This window comes from Heptranchias perlo, chromosome 3 (genome assembly GCF_035084215.1).
Source record: "Heptranchias perlo isolate sHepPer1 chromosome 3, sHepPer1.hap1, whole genome shotgun sequence".
NCBI classification, from domain to species: Eukaryota; Metazoa; Chordata; class Chondrichthyes; order Hexanchiformes; family Hexanchidae; genus Heptranchias; species Heptranchias perlo.
The window spans coordinates 116068855-116095825 of record NC_090327.1 but is presented as its reverse complement, the minus strand read 5'-3'; the positions used below and the strand labels follow the sequence as shown (position 1 = coordinate 116095825).

General features: G+C 41.0%; 1 protein-coding gene across 1 annotated transcript in view; it reads left to right on the top strand.

Annotated features, from left to right (window-relative positions):
- Positions 1–26971, top strand: part of tbc1d31 (TBC1 domain family, member 31) — a 58377-nt gene that overhangs the window by 7839 nt on the left and 23567 nt on the right. Inside the window, exons 4-14 of the mRNA XM_067981609.1 lie at positions 151–329; positions 5422–5573; positions 7114–7273; positions 8960–9160; positions 11487–11681; positions 15624–15703; positions 17357–17503; positions 19528–19661; positions 19775–19908; positions 20718–20897; positions 23821–24053. Of these exons, the coding sequence (XP_067837710.1) occupies positions 151–329; positions 5422–5573; positions 7114–7273; positions 8960–9160; positions 11487–11681; positions 15624–15703; positions 17357–17503; positions 19528–19661; positions 19775–19908; positions 20718–20897; positions 23821–24053 (1795 nt within the window). The remainder of the gene's footprint in view (positions 1–150; positions 330–5421; positions 5574–7113; positions 7274–8959; positions 9161–11486; positions 11682–15623; positions 15704–17356; positions 17504–19527; positions 19662–19774; positions 19909–20717; positions 20898–23820; positions 24054–26971) is intronic.

Genomic DNA, 26971 nt, shown 5'->3' with positions numbered 1-26971 from the left:
AGTTGACATGAAATGACTAGGGAAGACTCTTCTTTAAAACATTTCTAAATATTAACTCCGTTAATTTTGTGGTAGATGTGTAATGATGTAGGATTTTGAGTTTTGTACAAAACGCACTTTATATCCTGAACATTTTTGCTTAAATGACAGACACCAAAGAGCTTGTGAGCTGGATGAGGGGACACGAGTCTGCAGTTTCATCCATTTCTGTTCATGGATCTGGAAGATATGCTATCACTACATCAACTGATACAGCCCAACTCTGGGACTTGGACACATTCCAGCGAAAGAGGAAACTAAATGTACGCTCGTCAGTTGGCATTCAGAAGGTTAGTATAGGATATTAAAACAGGAATTGTAGTAGGATAATACAAACTAGTTGGGTTTGAGATATTTAAGCATATATGTATATAAATGACATAGAAACAAGTCTCATAACATTTATACTTGTCTATGATGCACACTGTAACTGGTGATGCATAAAACTCTGGGTAATTGCAGAATGTTTTCTAATTCCTTTGCACAACCTTCAGTAAATCACTGCAGTGCATCTTGTAGATAGTACACACTGCAGCCACAGTGTGCCAGTGGTGGAGGGAGTGGATGTTTATCTTCCACTTTCCATAAACTCCAACTTACTCAAAACCTAGCTGCCCAATTCCTGTCCTGCACTAAGTCCCATTTGTCCATTGCCCCATCCTCATTGATGTACATTAGCTCCCTATTCCCAACATATTAAATTCAAAATCCTCACCCTAAGCTTCAAATCCTTTTGCGGTCTCCCCACCCATCACTGCAACCACCTCCAGCCTTAAATCCCCTCTCACATCCTTCAATACTCTGACACTGGCCTTTTGTGCAGTAAAGTCATACAAACAACACCATCTCACTATACCCTGCAACTTTGAGCACATTTACCAAGTGCACTGAAGACGTAATTTTAAACTTACTCACCCATCACATAAAAACCCCAGTAAGACGCCATGTCGGAAATCACTGTACACATCACGCACTATTTTCCAACCACAAACACAAGTCAAAAATTATGTGTAGGACATGCAACTATTTCTGACCTACATTGTTCCCAAATAAACTATTATATAAAAGATACATTAACCCAAAAATTGAACCCATGAACCAAACATCAACAAATTTCCTGGACAATCATACAAAACGTGGTCTGGAATCCCTGAAACTGCCATCTTTTGCAGGATAATGTCAAACAGTGTCAATTCATTGCAGTAGAAGGAAATAATAAAATATAAGCCTAAGATTTCTTTTCTTTTTCCTTCTTCCAATGTTTTTCACTTTTTTGCCCTCTTCCTGTACTCTAAAATGCTCCCCACATTGGACTTTTAATTACAGGCCATTCAGTCACATAACATTACCTCAGCCCCATTGTTGTTAACTTATCTCATAACATGAGCTCACAATACCACCTATAGTTGTGATCTTCATAAAATCATCAATTGGATCATAACATTCTAATATATAATAGATGTCCAATAATTTTCCTTTATAGCCTTCAATTGCATCATTCACTAATTAGATAATCAGTTAAAAGTTGATCAGCATCAACTTTCTTTCTGCTGGCAGTCTATTTTACATATCCACTGCTCTGAGCGGATAAAAAATTCTTCTGATTGCATCTCATCTAAGGTATGTTAATTGAGCTCTCATCCTCCAGCTCTGTGATTACAATTTGACTTAAATAACCTACATACATCTGCATTAAAAATGTGGATCATGTCTCTTCTTTTCTCCAGTGAAAACCAGGTCAATTATTGTAGTCTGTCTTCCTAACCTATATCTTCAAATCTCTGAGCCACTTTGTTGCTTTTAGCAGAATTAATTCCAATCTTTCTAAAGGTAGAGTGTCAAATTATGCACAATATTCCAAATATGTTTTTCAGTTTTATACAGTGCTGATGTAACTTGTACTATTATAATGCAGTGTTCTGAAAAAACATTCCAATACCCAATTAATCTTGTTAAAAATTGCTTTACATTGTCTAGATACATGGGTAGTAATCTCACCCAAATCATTTTCCACCACTTCATTTTGTATACATATTTTCTGTTCTGTATTTAATACGTTAAACTCCATCTGCCATTCTTTAATCCGTCCACTCAATCGGGAGCATATTTGTCCCATTTGAGCTTAGCAAAATATTTTTTTTTGTTGTATGCTAATGGTATTTGTACCTGGCACGAAAGTCCATCTTGAATCTTTAGCAGTCACTTCCAATAATGTATTTTGGCTTGCACAGGCTTGTGCATGCAAATTCTGTGCAAATGCTGCCAGGATATAAAGCTTTCAGACTTTTTAAAAATGTAGGTTTATGGACTACATCCTGTTCTCCTTAACTTTTCCCCAAACTTCTCTGAGATATTTTACAAGAAGTGTAATTTGCAAGTATAATTTTGTTTTTAATTCCATAAAATTATGGCTTGAAATTATGTGTTTCTTATCCCAAAATTATGTTTGGCTGCAATCCAAAGTTTGTAATACTTAAAATGTGCACATTGGAAGAGACATTATAATATGCTAGCATGGAGATTATCTAAGAATGACATCAAATTTTACAGCACAGAAACAGGCCATTTGCCGGTGTTTATGCTCCTCACCAGCCGCCTCCCATCTTACTTCATCTCACCCTATCAATACATCCTTCTATACTTGAACCCACAACCTTCTGACTCAGAGGCAAGAGTGCTACCAGTGAGCCACGGAAGACGTAAGAAGGGCATCACAAGTTTATTGTGCAGTTTGGATGGATGAGTAGGAAATTAATGTGGAATTCTCTTTTGAATCAAAGTCCAAGGAAATTATAGAGTTGCTTGAAAAGAGAAATATTAAAAGGATAGAGGGAGCAAATAGGAGAGCAGGATTAAAACAGGTGGGTCATGTGGCCAAAAAGCAGGTTTTTTTTGGCCTGTTTCTGTTCTGTAAAGCTCATTCTATGAATGAAGAAACATTTGGAAAGAAGGGTTCTTCTATATATTTTTAACATCATTACAGTTATAATTCTGGAAAAAAAAATCGTATTTCTGGCTTGTTCTTTAGAGCCTGCACTATGCATTTTTTTTAAAATGCACAGACACGGACTGTTACGCTTCAGCTTCAGACGGATCAAGACTTAATGTGACAGAAGTAATTTTTTTTCTGTAATATTACTAGAATGGTACCAGGGATGAGGGACTTCAGTTATGTGGAGAGACTGGTGAAGCTGGGATTGTTCTCCTTAGAACAAAGAAAGTTAAGGGGGAATTTGATCGATTTGATTTGAGGTGTTCAAAATCATGAATGGTTTTGACAGAGTAAATAAGGAGAAACTGTTTCCAGTGGCAGAAGGGTCGGTAACCAGAGGGCACAGATTTAAGGTGATCGGCGTAAGAGCCAGAGGCGACATGAGGAAACATTTTTTTACACAGCGAGTTGTTATGATCTGGAATGCACTGCCTGAAAGGGCGGTGGAAGCAGATTCAATAGTAATTTTCAAAAGGTAATTGGACAAATACTTGAAGGAAAAAAATTTACAGGGCTATGGGGAAAGAGCAGGGGAATGGGACTAATTGGATAGCTCTGTCAAAGAGCTGGCACAGGCATGATGGGCTGAATGGCCTCCTGGGCTGTACCTACTATGACTATGATATTCCTTTCTCCCTCATGTACTTATCTAGATTCCCCTTAAATGCATCTTATGCTATTTGCCTCAACCACCCCTTGTGGTAGCGCGTTCCACATTCTCACCACTCTCTTGAGTAAAGCAGTTTCTCCTGAATTCCTTATCAGATTTATTAGTGACTATCTGTATTTATGGCCTCTAGTTTTGGACTCCCCCATAAGAGGAAAAATCTTCTCCTACGTCTACCCTATCAAACCCCTTCATAATTTTAAAGACCTCTATCAGGTCACCTCTGCCATCTCTTCTAGAGAAAAAGGCCCCAGTCTATTCAGTCTTTCCTGATAGTTATACTCTCTCAGTTCTGGTATTATACTTGTAAATATTTTTTGCATTTTCTCCAGTCTAATAGTGTTCGCACAATTATTAAGTTGTCGTGCAGCGGTGAAGACCCAACTGATGTGTTTTACTGATGCAGATCTAAAGAAACCCATACAGAACTGACGGTACAATGTTGAAACTGTGACGCGCACAAATGGCAGATGCATTGTGGTTCTCTTGACTACTGCAGCACTATATAAGTTAACCCAAGCTTTGTTGCAACAACTGTTGTCCTTGAAACACTTTAATGTTAGAAACAATTTGTAATTGCAACAGAAGGAGGGTTGGCAGTCTGAAGTGCTGTGTAGCTGATGCCACTTGCAGTTTAAAATTCTTTTGTCAAATCACCAAGGCTGTTGATGAATATACCCAAAAAACCATAACCCATCTTGAAGGGAAAAAAAATAGATCTACCAGTTTTCCTTTTTCCTAACTTTTCTTCTTCCTCCATTTCTCTTGGGGAAAAAAGTGCAGCTTTATATTTTGATTATAAGGAAATGTGTTTTTAATATCACTGTTTTATTGATATGCTGATTTCCCAACTCTCATCAATCTGCGTGCTGTTACATTTTCCTCCAATTAATTTGCAAATTTCTCCGCAAATCTGCTAATAACATAAATCCCGACTGCACAAAATGCCAGTTTTATGAATTTATGTTCCAAATCCAGGTTTACGAAGTGGAAGTTACTGCTCATTTATAAAGCGTTTTTTAATCCATAATATGCTTTTGAACATACCAGGCAGAAATTCACATATTTTACTTTCAAACTTCTTTTCCACTATGCCGTCTTTTAATACAAATGTAGTACCAATGGTATTTGAGTGGCAATGCAAGCAAGGAGTCGTGATTACACCTCTATGCATGTACACTTAACTGTAAGATCAATCAGTTCTGTTCCTTTATTTGTTTCTGGCCAGTTTTAATTCTTTCTCTCTCCTCACTGACTCACTCACTTATTCACTCACTGACTCAAGGCATTGATTTATTTCTATGGTACAGTTCCCAGGACAACAGCTGCCCTCTATTTTTGCCCAAGTGACTGTTCTTTATGTGCAAGTCCTGACGGTGAGTGTAGGCAGGTGTTTTAGCCATGGGGATGTCACAGCCAAGGCTGGTCCTCTCCTCACCCAATGTACACACGTACATTTCCAACAGATGTCACTGGAAAAGCAGCCAAGACTGTGGCTGTTCTTTGCTACTCCTTAACCTTGGGAAAACTGGGGCAAATTGTAGTGCTCTACATCTTGGTTAAGAACAGGGATTGAACCTGGAATCTTTCTGCTCTGTACAGTGCAGTCACTTGCTGTTCATGCCTATTTAGCCATTGAAGGAGCATTCTGTTCCCCATTTTCACAAGTACAAAAAAATTGTGAAGTGCATGGTAATTTGTTCTCCTTTCTTTTGTAATCTAGGTTTATTTCCTTCCACTGAGTAACACTATCCTCAGTTGCTTTAAAGATGATTCTATCTTTGCCTGGGAAAGTGACACACTACATTGCAAGTACCAATTACCAGTACCAGAAGATGAATCCAGGATAAATTATAAAGCTTTTGCTGTCACCAGGTAGGATATGTACTAGGTTTTGATATGACCTATTTTAAGAAGAAAAATGCATTCCAATTACCTTGTTTTTGGGATTTGCTTTTTTTCACAGTATCATACAGTGCCTTTGCCGGCTCTTTGAAAGAGCTCTCCAATTAGTCCCATTCCCCTGCTCTTTCCCCGTAGCCCTGGAATTTTTTCCTTTTCAAGTATATATCTAATTTCCTTTGAAAGCTAGTATTGAATCTGCCTCCACCACACTTTCAGGCAGTGCATTCCATTTCATAATAACTCGCTGCGTTAAAAAAATTCTCCTCATCTCCCCTCTGGTTCTTTTGCCAATTACCTGTGGCCTCTGGTTACCAACCCTCCTGCCAGTGGAAACTGTTTCTCCTTGTTTACCCTATCAACACCTTCATAATTTTGAAATTCATCTTTTGGATGTATATTTTTTGGTTTGTTTTACTGTTTAATCATTGGGTTTTCTCTGTATTGGAGCACACTTGCATACATTTGTGTTCAACTGGACACTTTTTTTGAAAAAAATTTCAAAAAAGTTCGTTTCAAAGAAATATTGTACTTTATTAAATACGCTGTTCATTCATCAAAGGGCTATAAAAGAACAACAACTTGTATTTATATAAGGTCTTTAATGTAGTAAAACGTCCCAAGGCGATTCACAGGAGCGATATCAAACAAAATTTGACACCGAACCACTTATGGCAATATTAGGACAGGTGACCAAAAGCTTTGTCAAAGAAATAGGTTTTAAGGAGCGTCTTAAAGGAGGAGAGAGGAGTAGAGAGGTTTAGGGAGAGAATTCCAGAGCTTGGGGCCTAGGCAGCTGAAGGCACGGCCGCCAATGGTGGAGCGATGAGGCCAGAATTGGTGGAGTACAGAGATCTGAGTTGTAAGGCTGGAGGAGGTTACAGACTTAGGGAAGGGTGAGGCCATGGAGTGATTTGAAAGCAACGATGAGAATTTTAAACTTTTTGTTTCCCTCCCCATTTGACTCCTTGCTGAGGGGTAGTTCCATAATCGCTGAGGGGTAGTTCCATAGGCGCTGGGTGACCTCGAGTACCTCGCTCAAGTGGCCACCTTAACAGTTCCGATCCTTCATGACGAGTGTCTATAGGCTATTCAGCTGCAGGGTGGGAGGGCAACGTGCCCGAATCTATTTTCTGACTCAACCACTATCCTCACACATGGACTTCAACAAGAGTTGTTGGCTAGCTTCCCCAATCTCTTTCTTCCCCCCCCCCCCCCCCCCCTCCAATTCTGGATGCTGAGGCCAATTAGAATGCCCCTGCTGGCACCCCGGCTGAAATCAGTTAACTCCGCAATAAACGGCTCAAACTTGAGCTCTTCCTGTTCTGTATGGCTCAGGTACTCAACTCGCTGAGCTATTGGAGAACCTTTGTTAACATTCCTCGTACAATATATATGATTATAGTACTATCTTCCTCCTGACTCCCTCCCTTTTTCTGAGTTGGTGCAGTCTGAGCCCCGTAAACAAATACCTTATGAATCAGGATTTATGTTGAAATCTTAATACTAATAGGGATGGTCGAGCTCTTGTAGCAGGAGGAAAATCAAACTTTCTTCACCTCTGGTGCCTGAACAGCAGGCAGCTGCAGCGGATAATTCAGATGCCTCCAAAAGTGCGAACTGTTCGACATCTGGAATTTCTCCCCGACAGTTTTGATGGTGGATCAAGCCAGGTGAGTGCTTCAGCTGAGGGGGAGTAGATGTTTGCGTTAATGGGCAAAATAGAGTACTGGTTGGGTTAACACCGTGCAGTTCTCTAGTCAGACTGTACCTTGAGCATTGTGTCCAGTTTTAACCACTGATATATATGGGTGACATTCAAGCCCTGGAGCTGGTGGAGAGAAGAGCCAAACGGTTGATCCCTACTGCCCGAGGACTGAGTGATGAAGAGACTACATCAATAACTTGCGTTTATATAGCGTCTTTAACGGAGCGTTACTGCACAAAATGTGACACCAAACCACATAAGGAGGCCAGAATTGGAAGAACGCAGAGATCTCGGAGGGTTGTAGGGCTGGAGGAGGTCACCGAGATAGGGAGGGGTGAGCTCATGAAGGGATTTGAACAATAGGATGAGAATTTTAAAATCAAGGCGTTGCCGGACAGGGAGCCAATGTAAGTCAGCGAGCATAGGGTTGATGGGAGAATGGGACTTGGTGTGAGTTAGGACACAGGCAGCAGAGTTTTGAATGAGCTCAAGTTTACGGAGGTTGCAAGGTGGGAGGCTGGCCAGGAGAGCATTGGAATAGTCGAATCTAGAGACTAGAAAAACTTGGGCTGTTCCACCTCAAAGAGGTGACCGAGAGGATCACATAGATATTATAGGGCCTGGATTTTCTGTCCAATCAAGGGGCCACAAGTTCAAACTCATGAGAAGCAAATTTAGACTTTAGTCAGGAAGTTGGTCCTCGTGCAAAGAGTAATTATTAGTGAAACAGACAACCAGGTGGAGTAGTGGAGGTAAAAATACCTGTCATTATTTTAAAAAACAAATGATGTGATTGGGATGGGGAGCACTACCGGTTCTTTCACGGTTTTGAACTTCGATGGGCTGAATAGTTTTCAGGTGCAAGTACACTTTTTTTTTAAAAATGGATGTTTTTAAGAAGCCTAGTTATGTTAAAGTTAGGATGTGGAGATGCCGGTGATGGACTGGGGTGTACAAATGTAAGGAATCTTACAACACCAGGTTATAGTCCAACAGTTTTATTTGAAAATCACAAGCTTTCGGAGGCTTTCTCCTTCGTCAGGTGTGTGACACCTGACGAAGGAGAAAGCCTCCGAAAGCTTGTGATTTTCAAATAAAACTGTTGGACTATAACCTGGTTTTGTAAGATTCCTTACATGTTAAAGTTAGAGCATTACTACAACAACTTGTAGTAAAATGTCCCAAGACGCTTCACAGGAGCGTTATCAGACAAAATTTGACACTGAGCCACAGAAGGAGATATTAGGGCATGTGACAAAAAGCTTGGTCAAAGAAGTAGGTTTTAAGGAGCGTCTTAAAGGAGGAGAGAGCGGTAGAGAGGCGGAGAGGTTTAGGGAGGGAATTCTAGAGCTTGGGGCCTAGACAGCTGAAGGCACGGCCACCAGTGATGGAGCGAAGGAAATCGGGGATGCAGAAGGCCAGAATTGGAGGAACACAGAGCTCTCAAGGAGTTGTAGGGCTGGAGGAGATAACAGACGTGGGAAGGGCTCCTTAATTTGAGAGACTGCAGTATTGAATGTTTAATTTACCACAAAAAGATGGATCTTTCATCATTCCATGTTATGTATTCCACTGATAAAGTATCGCTGCTTGATTTAATTTCTGTTGTTGCACTTTGTGATGCCAATTATGTGTTTGACCAATGTTGCAGGTTATTGGAGTCCTGAGCCAGGATGGCATCATGAGGTTTATCAACATCCAGACCTGCAAACTGCTTTTTGACATTGGAAGTCTTGATAATGGAATTAACACAGTGGCAGTCAGTCCAAATGGACACTACATTGCAGCTGTCTTAGAGGATGGCAGCCTTGGCATTTACAACGTCAGGGCTTTGACACAGGAATTAAATAAGGTATTCAGCAATTTATTGGATGGAATATTAATAAAATAGGTGCAAAAACTAAACTATACACCAACAGGCTTAAAAGACATTTTGCTGAACAATCTGCCCACCACACCGCCCAACTATTAAGTGATTACTGGATTTTTACCGCCACTACCCCCTTCAGAGCCTATTTCCAGTGACATCACCCTTTGTATCAAGACTTTCCTGACATCAAACCTAAATCGTGTGTCAGTGGGTAGCACTCTTGCCTCTTGAGTCAGAAGGTTGTGGGTTCAAATCCCACTCCAGAACTTGAGTACAAAATCCAGGCTGATCCTTCAGTGTAGTACTGAGGGAGTGCTGTGCTGTTGCAGGTGCTGTCTTTCAAATGAAACATTAAACCAAGACCCTGTCTGTCCTCTCAGGTGAACATAGAGGATACCATGTCACTATTTGAAAAAGAGTTGGGGAGTTCTGACCAACATTTATGCCTCAACTAACATCACTAAGAACAGATTGTCTGGTCATTCATTTCATTGTTGTTTGTTTGCAAAGTGGCTGCCATGTTTGCAATAGTGACCACACTTCAAAAGTACTTAATTGGCTGTGAAGTGCTTTGAATGTGAATCTAAGAATGCGAAAGGTGCAATGTAAGTGCAAGTTTTTTTGTTACCAAGTGTTGGTCCTACAAAGTTACATTTTTCAAAGTGAAAATACATTATTGTCTCATATTGATAACCTGTATTGTCTGTGTTTCTATGCAGTGCAATGCTGGATCACTTTAAATTAAAAATATGTGTTGGTAGAGATACTCCATGACATTCGTAACATTTTTTGTATCCCAATTTTCTGTTCAGATACAGTACATTTAAGGAATAGACTATGCTTTATTTTGCATTACAATCCTGGCACAATAGCTGGTCTTTCATCAAGTGTGATCATGCTGTTTTCTTATAGTGTGCTTCAATTTACAGCACTATAGCACTTAGAAAAGAGTGACTGTGATGGGACCAACACTTGCTTCTTTGAATTTTTTTTTATTCATTCATGGGATTTGGGAGTTGCTGGCAAGGCCAATATTTATTGCCCATCCCTAATTGCCCTTGACAAGGTGGTGGTTAGCTGCCTTCTTGAACCGGTGCAATCCGTGTGGTGAAGGTTCTCCCATAGTGCTGTTAGGTAGGGAGTTTCATGATTTTAACCTAGCGACGATGAAGAACCGGCGATATATTTCCAGTTCGGGATGGTGTGTGACTTGGAGGGGAATGTGCAGCTGGTGTTGTTCCCATGTGCCTGCTGCCCGTGTCCTTCTAGGTGATAGAGGTCGCAGGTTTAGGAGGTGCTGTTCAAAGAAGCCTTGGTGAGTTGCTGCAGTGCACCTTGTAGTTGGTACACACGGTGCGCCAGTGGTGGAGGGAGTGAATGTTTAAGGTGGTGGGTGGGGTGCTAATTAAGCGGCTGCTTTGCCCTGGATGGTGTCGAGCTTCTTGAGTGTTGTTGGAGCTGCACTCATCCAGGCAAGTGGAGAGTATTCCATCACACTCCTGACTTGTGCCTTGTAGATGGTGGAAAGGCTTTGGGGAGTCAGGAGGCGAGTCACTCGCCACAGAATACCCAGCCTCTGACCTGCTCTTGTAGCCAAGTTATTTATGTGGCTGGTCCAGTTAAGTTTCTGGTCAGTGGTAACCCCCAGGATGTTGTTGGGCAATTCGGCAATGGTAAGGCCGTTGAATGTCAAGGGGAGGTGGTTAGACTCTCTCTTATTAGAGATGGTCATTGCCTGGCTCTTGTCTGGCACGAATGTTACTTGCCACTTATCAGCCCAAGCCTGGATGTTGTCCTGGTCTTGCTGCATGTGGGCATGGACTGCTTCATTATTTGAGGGGTTGCGAATGGAACTGTCCACTGTGCAATCATCAGTGATCATCCCCACTTCTGACCTTTTGATGGAGGGAAGGTCATTGATGAAGCAGCTGAAGATGGTTGGGCCTAGGACACAGCCCTGAAGAACTCCTGCAGCAATGTCCTGGGGCTGAGATGATTGGCCTCCAGCATCCACTACCATCTTCCTTTGTGCTAGGTATGACTCCAGCCACTGGAGAGTTTTCCCCCTGATTTCAATTTTACCACGGCTCCTTGATGCCACACTGTGTCAAATGCTGCCTGATGTCAAGGGCAGTCACTCTCACTTCACCTCTGGAATTCAGCTCTTTTGTCCAGGAATACATAACGTTTACCGTAATTCTGGTTAATACTATTTCTCTTCATCTGTGTTACTACCAACTTCTGGAAAAAACTAATGGAAGTCGAGGAAATTGTACTGTCTCACGTCCCTTGCTTTTTTTTCCTCCAGCCTCCTCCTCCACTGGTTAAAGTTGTTGCAGACAATGCGAAGACCAAGGAATGTAAAAATAAGAATGGGCTGTCTGGCCTGAAAATGAGAGTGACGTCTGGGAGAGTAGAAAGATCTTGGGGAGGAAAGTCAGCTGGGAAGAAAATGCAGACCAGGATCCTAAAACCTTCTGGCACCATACCGGAGGACAAAGAGGTCAGAAGGCAGGGAGGGGGGGGATAGGAAATTTTAAATGAAATTGACTCAAAAAAAAAACCAGAATAATGTTTTTTAAGCGTTACTTCAAAATCAAACTTCAGTTTTTTTTTAAAAAAAGCTAATTTGTAACTGATTTAAATTGTTGAACAGAATAGTTGCCCACTCCAGGGCTTTTGTTGCAAGCCTAAGAAAGGTTTACTGTTCCGAATGTGTAGAGAATATAATTCGATGCACTTTCTTTTTTCCTCTCAAGTTTTCTCACCAAGGGACGCTGACTCTTTTTCGATTCCATGGACGCCGAACACACTCTACTGCATTGCCTGGAGTGGCCATTCTTCATGTGAGAGCCTAGACAGTGAAGGCCACAATTCTGTCTCTCTCAAAGGTCACTTAAACACATTTCACACCAGGAATCACTGGATGACAATCGTTCTCCGTCTCTGTGCCTCCCCCAAGTCCAAGGCGCTGAGGCCAATCACAGCTCACCTTCACAACCCAGCTGAGATCAGCCAACTCAGCATAAGCTGAAAGTGTCTGCTGTGGCTCAGTGGTGGCACTCTCGCCTCTGAGTCAGAAAGTTGTGGGTTCAAGTTCCACTCCAGAGACTTGAGCACAAAATCTAGGCTAACACTCCAGTTCAGTACTGAGGGAGTGCTGCACTGTTGGAGGTGCCGTCTTTCGGAAGGGATGTTAAACTGAAGCCCTGTCTGCCCTCAGGTGGATGTAAAAGATCCCTTGGCACTATTTTGAAGAAGAGCAGGGGAGTTCTCCCCGGTGTCCTGGCCAATATTTATCTCTCAACCAACATCACTAAAACAGATTATCTGGTCATTACCTTATTGCTGTTTGTGGGAGCTTGCTGTGCACAAATTGGCTGCGTGTTTCTTACATTACAACAGTGACTACACTTCAAAAAGTAGTTCTTTGGCTGTAAAGCACTTTGGGATGTCCTGAGGTCGTGAAAGGCACTCTATAAATACAAGCCTTTCTTTCTTTACAAGCCAAAGATCGAACCTGGGGCTTTCCTGGTCTCTGACCCGGCTCCAAATTGGGCTTCCCAACTGAGCCATCAGTTGCAGCAGCATTTCATTTTCAAAGTACCACTTTCACATTGAGTGAATAATATAGTTCTTCAAAATTATGCAGAGTTTTCCTATTGCAGTTAGGCTCGTGATTTGCAATTTTTTTTTTCAATTTTAAGATGAGACTATGCCCCCTAGTTCTAGACTCTCCAGCCATGGGAAACAACCTCTCAGCATCTATCCTGTCAAGCCCCCTCAGAATCTTGTATGTTTCAATGAGATCACTTCTCATTCTTCTAAACTCCATAGAGTATAGGCCCATTCCACTCAATCTCTCCTCATAGGACAACCCTCTCATCCCAGGAATTAATTTAGCGAACCTTCGTCGCACCGCCTCTAAGGCAAGTATATCCTTCCTTAGATAAGGAGACCAACACTGTACACAGTAGTCCAGGTGAGGTCTCACCAAAGCCCTGTATAATTGTAGTAAGACTTACTTACTCTTGTACTCCAACCCCTTTACAATAAAGGCCAACATGCCATTTGCCTTCCTTATGCTTGCTGTACCTGCAATCTAACTTTTTGTGTTTCACATATGAGGACACCCAAATCTCTCTGACATTTAATAGTTTCTCACCATTTTAAAAAATATTCTGTTTTTCTATTCTTCCTACCAAAGTGAATAACCTCACGTTTCCCCACATTATACTCCATCTGTCACCACCTTGCCCACTCACCTAACCTGTTTATATCCCTTTGCAGACTCTTTGTGACCCCCTCACAGCTTACTTTCCTACCTGGCTTTGTATCGTCAGCAAACTTGGGTATGTTGCAATCTGTACCTTCATCTAAGTCATTAATATAGTTTGTAAATAGCTGAGGCCCAAGCACTGATCCTTGCGGCACTCCAATAGTTACAGCCTGCCAACCTGAAAATGACCCGTTTATCCCTATTCTCTGTTTTCTGTCTGTTAACCAATCCTCTATCCATGCTAATATATTACCCCGAACCCCATGAGCCCTTATCTTGCGTAGCAACCTTTTCTGTGGCAATTTATCGAATGCCTTTTGGAAATCCAAATATATGACATCCACTGATTCCACTTTATCTACCCTGCTAGTTACATCCTCGAAGAACTCTAATAAATTTGTCAAAAACTATTTCCCTTTTCATAAAACCATGTTGATTCTGCTTAATATTATGATTTTCTAAGTGCCCTGTTACCACTTCCTTGATGATGGATTCCAGCATTTTCCTGACGACTGATGTCAGGCTAACTGGCCTGTGGTTCCTTGTTTTTTCTCTCCCTCCTTTCTTGAATAGCAGGGTTACATTTGCTACCTTCCAATCTGCTGGGACCGTTCTAGAATCTAGGGAATTTTGGAAGACCATAACGAATGCATCCACTATCTCTGCAGCCGTAGAATTACAAAGAATGTACAGCACAGACACAGGCCATTCAGCCGGTGTTTATGCTGCACCCGAGCCTCCTTCCAACCTTCATATCCTCTAAGCCTATCAGCATATTCTATTCCTTTCTCCCTCGTGTGTTTAGCTATCTTTCCCTTAAATGCATTACAGTTTGTATTCTTACCGGAGTTTTTTCTTCTCTGAGATTTTGTTTTTCACTTCTAAAATCCAGCATTTAATTATTATTGCCTTACAGTACACCAAATTGGGCCTTTTTATATATAAATTGCATCCAAACATTTTGAACATTCTTCCAGTGCAGTTTTAACTACAGCAGTTCTGGCAGTTCAGATTTTGTTCTTAAAATGAATCCCTGAGCTTAGGTCTTATAAGCAAAAACTCCATCAACTACCTCGCCGAATATATGGCCGTTCTGGTGCCTCATCCTATGTACCTACTATTCATGTGTAAACCTCGACAGTGAATGCAATCTGACTGTAAAGGACATCAGAGCCTGCTCTGCTCTCACCAGATGTCCCACCGGTGCATTTCCAGTAATGATCCCTGCACTGCAATCAGAAACAAGAAGCCCTGGTTGATATTCCTTTCTCGTGCAGACTGTAGCGCTCAAGTACTGCTTCAGCTGAGGTCAGGGAACTCATCACAGACCTGGGAATCAAAGCTGGGACCTTCCTTGTCAGCATGGCACAGAGATGGGTGCCTTTATCCCTGAGCCATTGAGATGACTGAAAGGTCAACTTTGAGTGATGTCTAATAATTCTATTGTTTGTGTGGAATAAAAGTATGTACCTGCAGGACCCAATGCAAGGAAATCTTAAGTCTATAATTGCAGATTTAAATAGAACTTGACATTAATCCAATAGTCTCCTGCAAAATTGTTTAAACAGCACTGTCAAGATCTGTGATCAGAAAGCCAAGGGTTAACAGCTGTAATACATAAGTTGCCCTGTAATTGTTCATTTTTTTTTATAAGTCTCTTTCTCCCATTTCTCCTTTCTCATGCCAGCATGGTGCTGACACTCCTCAAGTGACTGTTCTTCATGTGTGAACCTATACTGTGTGTGTGAGAAGGCTATTTCACTGCGGAGGACATCAAAGACCAGCCCTGATTCCTGCGTTTGTGTATGCACAAACAGCAGGAATCACGGGAATCACTGGATTGCAATCAGGAATGTGAATCACCTGATGGGGATCACTGGCTAGCAGTGTATTTACCTGCTAAACCGCCGGGGAGCTTGACTGAAAACAAACTTTTTACTGGTTGATAGTATTTCTGCAGAGAACTGTCCAGTAGAAATTAAAGCTGCCCATCTTCCACTGCCCTTCTTGCACCTAAGTTTTTTTTTTTGCCTTGAAGAGGTTTCAGATCATGTGGTGAACAGTTAACAACAAATGTTAAATATTTTCCCATCAATGATGGGACAATTTATGCTGATTTGAAAAGAGAAATAATTTATGATTTTCTTGTTCTCTTCACTATTTTAGAATGAGCTTCCAGCGGGTCTTAATAAAAAGCGTCTGCAGGCCTTGCTGAAAGAATTTGGAGAATATCCAGAAAAGTACAGGTACACTGCTGAAATGTTTTGCAAATGTTAGAAAAGGAACATAGGACTGTAGGAACAGGAGTAGGCCATTCAGCCCCTCGAGCCTGCTCCGCCATTTGATAAGATCATGGCTGATCTGTGCTCTAACTCCAAATACCTGCCTTTGGCCCATATCCTTTAATACCTTTGGTTGCCAAAAAGCTATCTATCTCAGATTTAAATTTAGCAATTGAGCTAGTATCAATTGCCGTTTGCGGAAGAGAGTTCCAAACTTCTACCACCTTTTGTGTGTAGAAATGTTTTCTAATCTCACTCCTGAAAAGTCTGGCTCCAATTTTTAGACTGTGCCCCCTAGTCCTAGAATCCCCAACCAGCGGAAATAGTTTCTCTCTATCCACCCTATCTGTTCCCCTTAATATCTTATAAACTTCGATCAGATCACCCCTTAACCTTCGAAACTCTAGAGAATACAACCCCAATTTGTGTAATCTCTCCTCGTAACTTAACCCTTGAAGTCTGGGTATCATTCTAGTAAACCTACGCTGCACTCCCTCCAAGGCCAGTCCGTCCGTCCGAAGGTGCGGTGCCCAGAACTGCTCACAGTACTCCAGGTGCGGTCTAACCAGGGTTTTGTATAGCTGCAGCATAACTTCTGCCCCCTTGTCCTCTGGATATAAGGGCCAGCATTCCATTAGCCTCCTTGATTATTTTCTGCACCTGTTCATGACACTTCAATGATCTATGTACCTGAACCCCTAAGTCCCTTTGGACATCCACTGTTTTGAACTTTTTACCATTTAGAAAGTACCCTGTTCTATCCTTTTTTGATCCAAAGTAGATGACCTCACATTTGCCGACATTGAATTCCATTTGCCACAGTTTTGCCCATTCACCTAATCTATCAATATCGCTTTGTAATTTTATGTTTTCATCTACACTGTTTACAATGCCACCAATCTTTGTGTCAGGGGTAAACTTAGACCTACAATTTAGTACCTGAAGCTGGATTTTTTTTATATCGGTATGTCTATAATAATTGCATTAATGTAACTAGACAAGGAATTCTAAGCAGCTTGATGTCATTCTCATTGATGGCTTCTCCTCACCTCCCTCCTCCCCCACCCCATCCCAAATACTGCACGTTCAGTTTGTTCTGGACTTGACGAAAACTTGAATTGATTCAGAATTAATGCTAATGGACAATGGGTGTTTGTGGGCTATTTTATTGTGGCGGCATCACCGCTAAACCCAAACCAGTCCTCAGGTGATATCTGTATATGCGCACTTTCCATTAAGAGTTGGGGGATAGTTATTAAGAGTTGGAACACTGGTTGAGTTCCCCTCCCTAGCCCAGGGATCTGAGGCCATTTGTAGCCCCTTCATCATTACTGCCTTGACTGAGATTAGGTACTAGCATAGACGGGAAATCAAATCCAGGACATTATGTTCTGTATGGCACAGTCTAAAAACTGGCTTTACCAACTGAGCCACGATTTGAGAAATGAGTTTTGAGTTGAATTATGATGGGAGCCAAAGTGCCAATGCAATTTATATCTTTGCAAAATCATAGTAAACACTTTTTTAATGTTAAAGTTTACAGTTTGCATAAGGAAAAGCTGCTATTTTGTATGAAACAACAAGTCTTCCTTTTATGTCTTTGATTTTGGATTACAGGATGTTTATTTGGCGTTCTTTACTGCAATTGCCTGAAAACCATGCAGCTTTCAGTAGCCTCACCGACAAGGGTACACATGCTGCATATCTGGGAATTCATGAAAAATACCCTATCAAAAGTCGCAAACTTTTAAGAATTCTTCAACGGTGTGTTTGAAAACTTTCAAAAAATTCTCTTTTTTTAAAAAAAAGGAATCTGTTACAAATATGCTCAAGTAGAGCTTTAACTTAAAGAATCACTGGACTGCTCACCCTTGGCATTTCCCAGCAACTTTTTTATCCATAGCTTGATTCTTTAACTATTGCCTGATTTAAGTTAGTTGCTTGGAGTCCTGATTCCAAAAATGGTAGCCTTGAAAAATCTGGGGAGGAATGGGATCAATAAAATGTATTTTGTCAAAAAGCTATGTAAGACTTTACACTACACTACCTTTAACACCAATTGCTCAGACAGGTCTAGATGCGAGAGCCCTAAGATGCAGTAACTGTTAGCATATTTAACGTCTGCTAGCCCTGCCCTTGATATTTTATTGTCTTTTCAGTTTTCTTAATCCATGAAAAATGAGATCATCACTGCAATTACCTATTTATTATTTTTTCCTTTTTTTACTACTTACTGCATCTCTGACGAATCAGTATTCCTCCATGTTGAACATCACTTGGAGGAAGTTCCGAGGGAAGCAAGGGCACTGAATATACTTTGGGTGGGGAACTTCAGTGTTCATCACCATGAGTGGCTCAGTGCTAGCACCACTGACTGAGCTGCCCAAGTCCAGAAGGACATAGCTGCAAAACTGGGCCTGCGTCAGATGGTGAGGGAATCAACATGAGGAAGTAATCTACTTGACATTGTCCTCACCGATATAACTGTCAGATACTTCTGTCCGTGGCTGCACTGTGCATTTTCTATAGGATGCACTGCAACTCAGCAAGCTTACTTCTCCCAAACCCGCGACCTCCACCACCTAGAAGGACAAAGGCAGCGGGTGATTGGGAAGACCATCACCTCCAAGTTCCCCACCAAGTCACATACCATCCTGACTTGGACATATATCACCGTTCTTTCGTGGTCACTGGATCAAAATCCTGGAATATCTTACCTAACATCGTGTGGGAGCACCATCACCACAAACACTGCAGTGGTTCAAGAAGAAGGCCCAACACCACCACCTTAGGCCAACTAGGGATGGGCAATAAATGTGGCCTTGCCAACATCACCCATGTACTAAGAACAAATTTAAGAAAAAAATTACACCCATTTTTCTGCCTTTGTAGGCAACCACTTTTGGACATTCTCCTCTAGCTGGAAGGACACAAGTATTTCCTCTTCTTATGTTATACCATTATTAGAGGCACTGCATGTGTTATTTAAAAACCTAACAATAACCAGAGTAATCAAGGGTTCAACTTTGAACGACTTCAGTTTAACTGGGCTTATCCCAAATAAGTGCTGATTATAATGACTAGGTAATTGACGATAGTTAGGTACAAGCTTGCATGTGAGTACCTCTATGTACTGATGTAAATGTAATTCAGTCCAAGTGAATCAAAATATTCAGACAAATTAAGTAAGATCCTTAATGTACTTCACTACATTTTACAGAAATATGATCATCTTTGTATGATTCAATTTTGAATACTCATTGAATTTCATGGATATTGTATAAGCCATACATTTGAGTAAAAGTAATTTATTAACTACTAATAGATGGATTACAAAATGTCCATTACTCTTCCTCTACTGAAGGTAGTAACTTGTGTTGGGATCCAGTTCCACAGTCAGCCCTCTAGTTGCTTGTGGATAGTGAATTCCTTATCTATGAGGATATGTACGTAGTATCCGCGTTTAGCCCACGCAGTAAGACTTAAATGGGGGTAATTACACTTCTAATTCAAGTAGTTTTGATTTTGGCCTTATCTGCCTGAATGCAATAAAAAGCCAATTTTTAAAGTAACCTTTTTTAAAATGAAAAGTTTGAAACACTTATCTGTATAGGTTGAGTTGCTTTGATCATTTTTATAATCGAGATAGGAGGAAATTTGATCCATTTGCAAAAAAGTAGAACTGGTTCAGCATCCGAGAACTGCCCATATTGCAGAGAGATTTAATGGAAAAGGAATTAAAATGAAATCTTATTTTAGTAATATATTGTGACGTTTTTGTTCTGCAGGGTGTTGTCAGCCATGGCTCACTGGTCAGCCATCTTTGGTGAAGTCTCGTACCTTCCACTACTAGCATTCCCATTTGTAAAACTCTTTCAAAACAACCATTTGATTGGGTTCGAAGTTGTTGCTACGGTTATAAGTAAGTAGAGTTGGACAATGTCTTGATTAGTGAAGTGATTTTTTTAAAAATTGGTTTTACTATTGAAGATAAATGTATTGTAGGTATAATCTTTCAACTTTACCTCTTTCTAGTAAACTGGTGTCAACACTGGTTTGAGTACTTTCCAAATCCTCCAATAAATCTTCTCAGCATGATTGAGAATATTCTGGCTCATCATGACAAAAAACTGCTGCAACACTTGGTGAGATGCAACATAACCACACAGGTAGCGAGCTAATCTGCATTCTCTTGTTTCGCTCATTTCTCTTTAGATCCTGTCTTCATACTTCTATTATGACTTTTTTGTTAAACGTACGGAAGATGATGGGGAGTAGGGCATTTTTGCCCCTTTTTTTTGCATCATTGAGTGTTCCTAACTCAGGCATAGCATAACTGAATGCAGAATAAAGCTCCTTTACACTGTCCCATCAATATACCTAAACCCCAACCCCAAAAGAACCTACTATTGCACCAGTGATATTCCTTCACCAGCTATTCCTTTGGCCTCAAGAGTGGGACAGCAATTTAGTGTTAAATGCTGAACAATTTTTTGGAGTGAGGTTTATCTTCTTGGAGCTAGATTGATACAGTCCAAATTTATTTCACTGCCTTACAGATGTCAGGAGGAAACTTTCACTCTATAACTCTAGACTAGGTTCAAACACAGGTTGCAAAGTTGACCCAGTCCTAAATACAATGATCTGATTTTCTGTTTATTGTATAACCTTCCCAGAGTGTTCTTTTCATTTTTAATGTCACAAGTCATTGTAAATGGTGTAATCTGTAATGCAATGTGTTGATTGTCATTGAGGTCTAAAAGATCTGGAAGCTGATGATTCTTGTCTATGTCCCAGGTTAGCAAAATCTTTGCATTTAATTCTGGCATACATTCGAATCTCAAATTTGATTAACTATGCTTATGATTATTTTAAGTAATGCTAATGATTTTTCAATTCTAATTTTTTTTCTTGGGAAAAAAAACAAAACAACTTTTCTTTATTGCACTAATATCGGTGATTTTTCTTCTGTCCACAGTCATATGCCTGGCCACTTATTGAAACATTGTTCTCAGAGGTGCTGACAAGAGAGGAGTGGCTTAAGCTATTTGATAATATTTTTTCCAATCATCCATCCTTCCTGTTGGTGGCAGTAGTAGCCTATTTAATTTGTTCTCGAGCTCCTTTGCTGCATTGCAATATAAAAGAAGACCTTGAGGTGAGAAAAAAGTTTAAATTGTTATTAATGTTAATTATAGAGCATGGCATTTTTCATACTAATAAACATGAGATTTACTGTTTGTGGTAAGTTTATTTTCAATGTAACGTTTTCTTGTTTCATTTAAAGAAATTCACTGTTCTTTTTCCTACAATGTATGTCTTTCTTTTGTTAAGAAATGTGACCCTGCAATAGAGGCACACAGCCTCTTCTCTTCTTTCACAAGTCACTGTTGCACATTTAGGGTCTACTGCCGATGCCTTCTTGGGTTCAGTGGTGTCAGCCAATCCTGTAATTTGATCCCAAGCCTCTTTATGCCGGAATAGACTCTCACTACCCAATATCTACTTATATGGTAGCATAACCCAGGGGTGTAAGAATAGTTTTGTTTTGTGATCTGAGCCAGGTATTTGTGTCTTTTGCACATGTATTCCTTCAATCCCTCCAAAAACAGACTGAGCAAATGCTTGGTGAAATGGTGCCAGATATGAATTGTTAAGTTAATTTATTTCACAGTATATGAATGCACAGCACAACAGTTCAAGAAACACAGAAAGTTAGCATGCAGGTACAGCAAGCAATAAGGAAGGCAAATGGCATGTTGGCTTTTATTGCAAGGAGTTGGAGTACAAGAGTAATAAAGTCTTGCTACAATTGTACAGGGCTTTGGTGTGACCTCACCGGGAGTACTGCGTACAGTATCTAAGGAAGGGTATACTATCCTTCTCTAAGGAAGGATATACTCGCCTTAGAGGCGGTGCAGCGAAGGTTCACTAGATTGATTCCTGGGATGAGAGGGTTGTCCTATAAGGAGAGATTGAGTAGAATGGGCCTTTATTCGCTGGAGGTTAGAAGAATGAGAGGTGATCTCATTGAAACATAAGATTCTGAGGGAGCTTGATAGGGTAGATACTGAGAGGTAGTTTCCCCTGGCTGGAATGTCTAGAACTAGGGGGCATAGTCTCAGGACAAGGGTCGGAATTTCTTCACATAGACGATTGCGAATCTTTGGAATTCTCTACCTCAGAGGGCTGTGGATGCTGAATCATCGAGTATATTCAAGGCTGAGATCGATAGATTTTTGGACTCTAGGGGAATCAAGGGCTATGGGGATCGTACGGGGAAAGTGGAGTTGAGGCGAAAGATCAGCCATGATCTTATTGGATGGCGGAGCAGGTTTGAGGGGCCGTATGGCCTACTTTTGCTACTACTTCTTATGTTCAAGTCCCACTCCAAAGACTTGAGCACATTTTCTCGGCTGACTCTTCAGTGCCGTACTGAGGGAGTGCTGCAATGTCAGGTGACATCTTTTGGATGAGACATTAAACCAAGGCCCTGTCTGCCCTCTCAGGTAGACATAAAAGATCCCATGGCACTATTTCAAAGAAGAGCTGGGGATTTCTTCTCCGTTTCCTGCCCAATATTTATCCCTCAACCAACATCACCAAGAACAGTTTAATTGGTCATTTATTTCATTGCTGTTAGTGGGACCTTGCTGTGTGCAAATTGGCTGCTGTATTTCTCTACATTACAACAATAATTACGCTTCAAAATTACTTCATTGGCTGTCAAGTACTTTGGGACATCCTGAGGTCGTGAAAGATGCTATATAAATATAAGCTTGTTTGTTCTAATGGGATCTTTTACATCGGATAGTCGGGGCCTCGGTCTAATTTCCCATCTGAAAGACGGCACCTCTAACAATACAGCTCTCCTTCAGTACTGCACTGAAGTGTCAGCCTAGATTATTTGCCTATTTAAGCATTACATTGGTTTTAACTTAATGGTCAAAACACTTTACCGTTTATTTATCTCTATTATTTTTGGTTTATTTTCCCATATCTTTCTAGCCATGAGAACCTGCAGAACATAGATTGGTTAATATCACAGTACGGTATCTTATTCTCGGAACTTTCCTGCAAAGCAGAAAAGGTTGCCATGATGAGAAAGGGAGTATTTGGGCTGTGGGAAAATTAAATTTCCTACCTATTCTGACTGAACTGTAGGCATATCGTTTGAAAATGAACCAGCTATATTGTTTAGGAATAGTATCTATGCAGGAGTTTGTAAGATATTGCTGTTTTTACATACTGAAAAATTTCCCAGTTATCCTGAGGAATATGGGGGTGGGGGACCGTTCTGTAATAGGCCCCTTTAAAAAGCTCCTGCAAGCTGAGAGGCAAGAAAGTTTTGTATTCCATTGAGTGCTCCTTTATAGTTTTTTAATATATCCGTGTTGGTAGTGCTGACAGTTTTTTTTCAATTATGGAAAGTACTTGGTACCAATCAGTCCCTTAAGCAACGATACATGTGAGATCATAAGAGTATGTTGAATGGTTCTATAGCATCTCTTATGTTCATGATTAAACCACATGGAATTCATACGTCACATTAGTTTTGCCACTGGGATGCAGATTTAGCAGCAGTTGAAGACAAGTCGTGTAGAGAATCAGCTGGGATCTGTTTGATCCCAAGAGTGCAGCCCCAGCAGATGTTCCAAGAGAGGAAAACAGAAAGAGGAATGGTGGTGGGATGTAGAAGTGTTTCAGCACTGATATTCCATTTCACCACCTGAAGCGGTTTAAGAAGACAGCTCTCCACCACCTTCTCGAGGGTAATTAGGGATGGGCAATAAATGCTGGCCTTGCCAGCGACGCCCACATCCCATGAACGAATTTTTAAAAAATACCTATTAAACATACATACTTCATCAAAAGGAAGAAGGTCTGTATCTCTGTGTCAAAGACCCTGGAGTGCTGTCATTATGATCTTACAATTATTTCAAAGTAATGTTTCCTTTTACTTTCAAAGGAGCTTTGTATTATAATTCTATTTAAAATGATTATGAATGACAAGTGTTTGGGAGTGGGGGGAGTGAGGAGCTGGTACAATTTTTACACAAACAATCTTTTATCTGGCATAGAATTTCTTCCATCACCGCAACAACTTGGACCTAAGTGCAGTAATCAAAGAAGCATACCATCTCATGGATACCACGCCTGAAGATATCCACCCCAAGCGGATGTTGGATGACTTTGTACCATTAACCAAGGGGCAGTATCCAATATTTAACAAATACCCAAAGTTTGTTGTTGACTACCAGACTCAAGAACGAGAGAGGATCTGGCATGAGGAGTTGGAATATTTAAAAGAAAGGTAAACTGGAAAATTAAGTTAAAAGAAGAATGTTTTGTTTTCCCATTTCTTTTGTGCAGTGTAATTACAGATGCACAAGTATATACTAGGTTCACAATACATTTCCACTACAAACTTAGCATTGGTGCAAAGTGATTTCAGCTTCACACTGAATCTAATCCTGTGTAGTGTTTAGCTCTTAATGCCTGAACTGACTCTGAAATGGCTTGAGACTCCCTCCTCCAGGGAAACTTGCTACTCCAACTCAGGTTGAGCCCTATCTCCACATTCAGGCTGCTCTAATGACAGCAATGATGTAAAGTGACTACTTTGCATTGATGCTACAGTTGTAGTGTAGATGCACCCTCAGAAACTCATCCAAATTAAATTTATTGACCTTTGTTAGGATATGGGGACATAAGAACTGGGAGCAGAAGTAGGCCATACAGTCCCTCGAGCCTACTCTGTCATTCAATAAGATCATGGCTGATCTTCTACCTCAGCTCCACTTTCCCGCCCTGTTCCCTTATCCCTTGATTCCTTCGGTATCCAAAAATCTATCTCAGTCTTGAAAATACTCAACGACTGAGCATCCACAGCCCTCTGGGGTAGAGAATTCCAAAGATTCACAACCCTCTGAGTGAAGAATTTTTTCTTCATCTCAGTCCTAATTGGCCGACCCCTTATCTTGAGACTATGATCTCTAGTTCTAGATTCTCCAGCCAGGGGAGAAAGCCTCTCAGCAACCACCCTGCCAAGCCCTTTAAGAATTTTATACATTTCAATGAGATCACCTCTCATTCTTCTAAACTCCAGAGAGTATAGGCCCATTCTACTCAACCTCTCCTCATAGGACAACCCTCTCATCCCAGGAATCAATCTAGTGAACCTTCGTTGAACCCCCTCTAAGACAAGTATATTCTTCCTTAGGTAAGGAGACCAAAACTGTATACAGTACAGGTGTGGTCTCACCACAGCCCTATATAATTGCAGCAAGATCTCCTTACTCTTATACTCCAACCCCCTTGCAATAAAGGCTAACATACCATTTGCCTTCCTAATTGCTTGCTGTACCTGCATGTTAACTTTCTGTGAGTCGTGTACAAGGACGCCCAATTCCCTCTGACTACCAACAATTTCATAGTTTCTCACCTTTTCAATTAAAATATTCTGCTTTACTATTCTTCCTACCAAAATGGGTAATTTCATATTTCCCCATATTATACTCCATCTGCCACCTTCTTGCCCACTCACTTAACCTGTCTATATGCTTTTGCAGACTCTTTGCATCCTCCTCACAGCTTACTTTCCCACCTAGCTTTGTATCGTCGGCAAAGTTGGATACGTTACACTCAGTCCTCTCATCTAAGTCATTAATATAGATTGTAAATAGCTGAGGCCCAAGCACTGATCTTTGCAGCACCCCACTAGTTACAACCTGCCAACCCGAAAATGTTTTCTGTCAGTTAACCAATCATCAATCCATGCTAATACATTATCCCTAATCCCATGAGCACTAATCTTGTGTAACAACCTCTTGTGTGGCACCTTATCAAATGCCTTTTGAAAATCCAAATATACTACATCCATTGGTTCCCCTTAGCTGTTAATTACACCCTGTTACATCCTCAAAAAACTCTAATAGATTTGTCAAACATATTTCCCTTTGATAAAACCGCGTTGACTCTGCCTAATCATATTATGATTTTCTAAGTGCCGTGTTACAATGTCCTTAATAATAGATTCTAGCATTTTCCCTACTACTGATGTCAGGTTAACTGGCCTATAGTTCCCTATTTTCTCCCTCCATCTTTTCTTGAATAGTTGGGTTACATTTGCTACCTTCCAATCCACTGGGACCTTTCTAGAATCCTGGGAATTCTGGAAGCTGAAAAGCAATGCATCCACCATCTCTGCAGCCATCTCACTTAAAACCCTAGTATGTGGGCCATCAGGTCCAGGGGATTTGTCGTCTTTTAGTCCCATTAATTTCTCCAGTACTTTTTATTTACTAATGTTAATTACTTTAAGTTCCTCACTCTCATTAGATCCTTGGTTCCCCACTATTCCCGGTATGTTTTTGTTTCCTGTACTGTGAAAATAGATACAAAGGGGCCGATTTTCGGATGGCTGAGCGAGTGCATTGGGGGCAGGGGGGGGCTCCGAAAATGGCGGAACCCCGGTGCGGGTTCGGAGCCTGGTTCGGGTGCGCGCGCAGCTCCCGCATGCGGGACTCCCACCAGCAATTAAAGCCAGCGGGATGCTACTTTACATAGTTATTTGGATACTTGAGCTACATGACAGACCTCATTGGAGATTTTGGCAGGGGTGCAATTTTGAAGGATCCTCAGCATGTTTCCCGTGCTGTGGGAAACACTCCCTGTTAGAGCAGATGTGTTTCAGCCAGGAGCCACTGGGAGATGCAAAGGATTATTTGACAGGTGGGGGGAGAAACTAATTTATTGCAGCAGGACACTCTGTCACTTCAGACAAAGTTTCGGCTGCAACACCTTTGTCTTTCCACTCAAAATTCTTAACTTATACCCTAAACTCTGCTGTGCAAACACATTTACCTACTTTGCGGACCCCCTCAAACTCACAGTCAGGATGGGGGGGCGCCATAGCTGCATTCATCACTTCATCTGAGGACAAGCAACATCACCAGACTCGCCAGGCACACCGTCCACCTCCGCCACGTGGAGCTCCACAACACAGTGCTGCGCCACAGGCATCTGCACAAAATAGTCATGCAATACACATACACCCACTTAAGAATGATCCAATGGATGGCATCAAGTGTGGGTGTTCATGGTGAACCTCATGAAAGGGACTTATTACACAAGCCAGTGAAGAATGGCCAAGACGTGGTAGTAGTGGTGACAATAATAATATTTAATGTGCCATTAACAAAAATCAAATCTAAATTTAAAAAGTGACAA